The sequence below is a fragment of the Poecilia formosa genome, unplaced genomic scaffold (assembly GCF_000485575.1).
Source record: "Poecilia formosa unplaced genomic scaffold, Poecilia_formosa-5.1.2 Scaffold492, whole genome shotgun sequence".
In the NCBI taxonomy this organism is placed as follows: domain Eukaryota; kingdom Metazoa; phylum Chordata; class Actinopteri; order Cyprinodontiformes; family Poeciliidae; genus Poecilia; species Poecilia formosa.
The window spans coordinates 235,959-242,004 of NW_006800431.1; the positions used below are offsets into that span (position 1 = coordinate 235,959).

At 39.8% G+C, this 6,046-nt stretch overlaps 2 protein-coding genes across 2 annotated transcripts in view; both read left to right on the plus strand.

The window, feature by feature from the left end:
* Positions 1-6,046, plus strand: part of LOC103156670 (UDP-glucuronosyltransferase 2B31-like) — a 12,128-nt gene that overhangs the window by 4,370 nt on the left and 1,712 nt on the right. The window lies entirely within an intron of this gene.
* LOC103156683 (UDP-glucuronosyltransferase 2B20-like) lies at positions 393-2,746 on the plus strand. The gene has a single exon (XM_007578818.2). The coding sequence runs from the start codon at positions 1,118-1,120 to the stop codon at positions 2,744-2,746; it is 1,629 nt and encodes a 542-aa protein (XP_007578880.1). The 5' UTR covers positions 393-1,117.

Genomic DNA, 6,046 nt, shown 5'->3' on the forward strand with positions numbered 1-6,046 from the left:
ACCACCACAATGTCCGGTTGGTTCGCCATCTTGTCTGTCTGGATCTGGAAGTCCCACAGGATCTTAGCTCGGTCATTCTCCACCAGCATCTTGCACCCTGCTGTTATGTGCTGGACTGTCTCAGAGGCCTCCTTGCACAACCTACACCTTGGGTCTTGTCTGGTGTGGTAGATCTGAGCCTCTATTGCTCTGGTATATATCAGTGATATAAAATAACCAGAGTACTTTAGAAAGGTTTATGGTATGTCACATAAACCTTTGCGATACCTTAATACAGGAGTGGGCAACTCCAGGCCTCGAGGGCCTGTCTACTGCAACTTTTAGATGTGTCTCTACTTCAACACACCTGAGTCAAATAATGAGGTCATTAGCAGGCCTCTGGAAAACTTGACTGCACTGAGGAGGTGATTCAGCTGCTGGATTCAAGTGTGTTGGACCAGGGAGACATCTAAGAGCTGCAGGACACTGGCCTTCGAGGACCAGGATTACCCACCCCTGCCTTAATCTATACATTGGACTTTGTCTTATGAGCTAGGAGCATCTGTGTGTAAAAGCTGGGATGATTGCCAGTAAAAGAACACTAGCTCCTTGACGACTGACAGCTCAAGCAAGACTTTTAGATCTGGTGAGCCGTTTCACAAACTTTTACCTTAAATTAAAACACCTACCACCTTTTCTCTTAACTTAAATGTAATATGTGTTCATTGTTGTCTTATTTTGTGGTAATCTTTGGTACACAAAACCTATTTTGGAAATATTTCTCCTCCATTAACAACCAGCAACTTTCAAGAAACCTAATTAATAATTGTGTTATGGATTTTGTGAATTATTGGAAGTTTGCTCAGCTTTGAATATATGTTTATTTATAATTAAAGAAAATTGCTAACAGTGTGAAGGTTGTACAAACTAAATACATAATGTCAAATTAATTTTTGATTGTTTTATTTGCTTTTTCGGTTTCTTCAAAAAATCAAATGGTATAACACATTACCATAAATATCTTGGCTTTTGGTGCTTCTGAGCTGAGATCTCAGACACATGGCCACTAATTCCCATTGTTTCTTGTGACATCTAGTGGGGAAAAAAATGGCACAATCATAAGGAGGTATTCTAGTCCATGGCTCCCTTATGTTGGAAAAACTTTTTTTTTCTTCCTTTGCAGAAAATGTCCAACTCTGTCTCTGTAATCCTGGCAGTCCTCTGTTTCCTGTTGCTCAGACCCTCTTACTGTAGAGGCAGTAAGATCCTGGTGGTGCCTCTTGATGGCAGCCACTGGATCAACATGAAGATAATCCTTGATGAGCTTCACTCTAAAGGCCATGAAATTACTGTTATGCACTCTGCCAAGAGCTGGTACATCCCTACTAACTCCTCCATATATACCTCCATTCATATTCCAACAGTTGGGGGAGACAGGAGTGTTTACAAAAAAATCCTGCTAGATGTTATGGTTCGTCGTAGCTATCCAACCTTCATACGCTCGTTTCACCAACAACAGTTGATCACAAATATGTTAGAGAACGCCCACGATATTTTGGCCAAATCTGCTGCTATAATTTTTGAGGACGAAGTGCTAATGAAGAAGATAAAGGACACCAAATTTGACCTCATGTTGACAGACCCTGCCTTCTCTTTAGGGGTTATTCTTGGTGGTTACCTCAAGTTGCCAATGGTTTTCAATGTCCGCTGGATCAATAATGGAGAGGGACATCAAACTATCGCTCCCACTCCTGTTTCCTATGCTCCTGTTTCTGGAAGTGAACTTCACGATCAAATGGATTTTCAGGAGAGGATAAAGAATATGTTGCATTATCTATACAGTGTTTATGAACAGTACTTCATCATTAATCCAGCCTACACTGATCTCTTCCAGAAACACTTCCGTCCTGGAACTGACTTGGTGTCTTTGGAGCTCTCAGCTGATATCTGGCTTTTCAGGGCAGATTTTGTCTTTGAGTTCCCTCGACCCACCATGCCCAATATGGTTTACATAGGGGGGTTCCAGTGCAAGGAGGCCCAACCTCTGCCTGATGAGTTGGAGGCTTTCATGCAGAGCTCTGGGGAACATGGGGTGGCGGTCATGTCACTGGGAACACTGGTGTCAGCTCTGCCTCATGGGATCACAGAAGCCATTGCTGCTGCTTTTGCTAAGCTCCCTCAGAAAGTGATTTGGCAACTTGAGAGTGAAAAACCTTCAACTTTGGGAAAAAACACCAAGCTGGTGAAATGGCTTCCCCAGAAAGATCTCCTGGGACATCCTAAGACTAAAGTCTTCATAGCCCATGGAGGAACCAATGGCATGTATGAGGCCATCTACCATGGCGTTCCTGTTCTGGGTTTGCCCCTCCTATTTGATCAGTTTGACAACTTACTCCGACTGAAAGTTCGTGGAGCAGCTAGGGTGGTGGAGGTCCGATCACTGACCAAAGACAATTTCCTGGAGGCTCTAAAGGACATCTTGGAGAATCCGTCTTACCGTAAAAACATCCAACGTCTCTCTCAGCTACACCGTGACCGACCAATGTCTCCAATGGACACAGCCATCTTCTGGATAGAGTACGTCATTAGGAATAAAGGAGCCGCCCACCTGCAGTCCGCAAGTTTCAGCCTGCCTTGGTATTCCTACTTCTGCCTGGATGTGGCAGTCTTTCTTTTAGCCATAACTGGAGGCATCATTTGTGGCTCTGTCATGGCCTGTAAGGCACTCTGCTGCAGGAAGTCTACCAAGAAGGCAAAAGCAAAATAACTATTTTTTCAGTAACAGTTGAATTTTGTTTTAGATACCGATAAGTAATGTATTGAGTGATGTTTTCTGCTCCATATTTTGTTTTGTTTTAAGAAAATAAAGCTCTTTACTGACAAACTCTAGTAAAATGTTTTTTTCTGAACAAATTCAGGTCAAAAAAACAATATTTTTAATTGTGGGTGATTTCTCGTTTAAACAGATATAATGTAACAATGCCTGAGAAAGCCTTGTTACCAGTAGCTAAGAGTAATAGTTTATTAATTAGACTCTGAAATTGAGTTGAAAAACCTGAATGTTTTTTTCTACATTACAAAAAAGACTTTGAATCCTGATAACATTTTTAACTGCCCTAACAGCAGTGATAATTGTTGTCAGTTTACTCCAACATGTTAGCTCTTTTCTGATTATTCTTAATTTGGTGCTGATTATTATACGCCTAGATACAGATTTGGTTTTAACTTAACTAATTTCTTATTTGTTTAACTCTAATTAGCGGTTACCTTGGTTTAGATTTGCTACTAGTTTGACTCTGATTAGTTGTTAATGTGACCCTGTTTAGTTTGAGTTTAAAGATCTATTAGATTGAGTTTTATTAGTTTTTACTTTGACTCCAAATATAGTAGTTGCTAACTCCACCGTGGTTAACTTTTTGCTGGATTCATATTAGCTATTGACTTGAATCTGATCCCATTTAGCTTTTAGCTGATGCAGAATCCTTGTTCCTTTGAAACTGAAGTTATGGGACCACAATGGTGGGTCATATGACTGGCACCAATTTTTATTGTAAGGTACTTTTGCAATAACAAGCTTTGAGAGAGAGCATAGTTTTCAGCTAGAGGTAGAACAGCCATATGCTTTGGGTTCGCATTGTTCTTCATGAAAGTAATGGAAATATATTGCGTTTTGACACTGTCGTTTGCCCTTTATTTTAGTTAAGAAAACATATAATCAAACAGACAAACACCTTTAAAACAGGTCTTACAAAATAAAAATATTTTAGCTTGTGCTCATTATTTTACATGCATAACCATACAAAATGGAGTGATTAAAAATAACCTAAGACCCATTTACCAAACTGTGAATTATGGACAGCTGGAGAAAAACAAGTATCCTAAATGCATGCCGCCATGGTAAAGTTTTTAAGATGAACCTGGTTGGCTGAGGTCAGTCTCAAAGTATTACTGTGTTTGATAACAGCAGTAATCCTTTGAGACTGACCTTTAATCCATAAAATGGACTTTGATTGACAAGCTCTGGGTCTCTCCATGTAAAAACTGAGTTGAGTGTATAACACAATGCTAGTTCGTCGACTACAGGGAGCTCAAGTCAAACGTCTGGAATTGGATTTAATAACAATCAGGTTGTAACTTTGATTCATCTTTGCATGAAAAAACAAATGAATCTAGGTACCTTTGATACTGATCTTAGTGTAAAATAAATAGGTTTAGTCTTTTATTCTTGTTATTGCTGCAGGTGTATACAGTCTCATCATGATTGCTATGTAATAGCTACAGATTGCAAAGTCCAGCAGATTTTTATGCAAATTATCACACAAATATCTCTACGCATATTACAAACTGGTGACATAAATAACATTATTTTCAGGTTTTATATGGAGATCAGAAAATGCTTCACACTCAGCATTACTCAAAATATATTTCTCTATATTTTGCTGTGTAAAATCTCTTTCTTTTTCAGGCATTTTGTTGCCTGTTTTAATCTGGTCTTTCAAAGGGTCACTGCTCTACAGGTATTCTGGTTCATTCAACAAAATACCTAAATTATGGAGCAATATTGTTTTAGAGAGCAGTGAAATTATCCTGGCAACCCTTCCAAACAGTCACACTTGTTTAGTTTTTTTTTCATTTTAGCTTCTACATATTTTCTTTTTTTTCTGACTATTGTTGCAACAAATTGTTCATTGTCCAACAACACCTGGTCTACATCCAAAGAGAGAATGGTAGAGCCAATTCAAAAGACAAACTTTTTGTAAAAACAAACCAAACTCAAAGCAATCAGGCAGTGGTAGATGCCTGATTGCACCAAACTGGTGGCCACTGGTCTATGCTAAGTGGGCACCAGAGGTTTTCAGTTACAGACTAAATCTGGAGATACTGGAACCAAAGAGAAGAAATGAAAAGAAGCTCGGCAGCTTGGTGCCTTGGTGTTGTGACAGAACCCCACTAAACCAGTTGTTGTAATTGCTTAACATAGTAGAGGCAGACGGGCCAGTTTTCAAAGGTACAGTAAGAACCAAGCCAACTGGACAATCATGATATAAAGGTTGCTGAGATGTAGCGAATGGGTATTGGTAATTTTCATATTGGTGTTGGAAGACTGTCAACTGTCTTAATTGTGTTTCACTTGTGAATAACATGTCTTTCTCATGGCAATCAGATTGTTTGGAGATGGTCTTATAAGTCTTCATAGATTCATTAGTTACAATTGCCTTGCCATTGTGTTTAAACAAACCTGTATGCCACAGTGCAGTAATTCACTCCAACTACTGCTTTTCAAAAGGTAGTTACACCAGCTGATGATTAACTACATTCTATTTTTTTCTTCCTGCAGAAAATGTCCAACTCCGTCTCTGTAATCCTGGCAGTCCTCTGCTTCCTGTTGCTCAGACCCTCTTACTGTGGAGGCAGCAAGATCCTGGTGGTGCCTGTTGATGGCAGCCACTGGATCAATATGAAGATAATCCTTGAAGAGCTTCACTCCAGGGGCCATGAAATTACCGTTCTAAGATCTGCCAAGAGCTGGTACATCCCCAGTAACTCCTCCATTTACACCTCCATTAATATCCCAATGTTGGAGGATGAGGCAGACAGAAGCTTTTACAATAAAATGCTGAAGGATGTCATGATTTGCCGCAGCTATCCCAGGTTTATAAGCACATTTTGCCAACAGCACTTGATTACGTCAATGTTAGGGAAGGGCCATGAGATTCTGGCCAGATCTGCTAACATAATATTAGACGACAACGTTTTAATGAAGATCTTACGGGATTCAAAGTTTGATCTCATGTTGACAGACCCAGCCCTTACCTTAGGGGTGATTCTGGGTAGTTACCTCAAGCTGCCAATGGTCTTTAATGTCCGCTGGATTAATACAGGGGAAGGTCATCTAACTATCGCTCCATCACCTGTCTCCTATGTTCCTATATCTGGAAGTGAACTTCACCATCAAATGGATTTTCAAGAGAGGACAAAGAATATGTTGCATTATCTATACAGTGTTTATGAACAGTACTTCATCATTAGTCCAGCCTACACCGAACTCTTCCAGAAATTCTTCCCT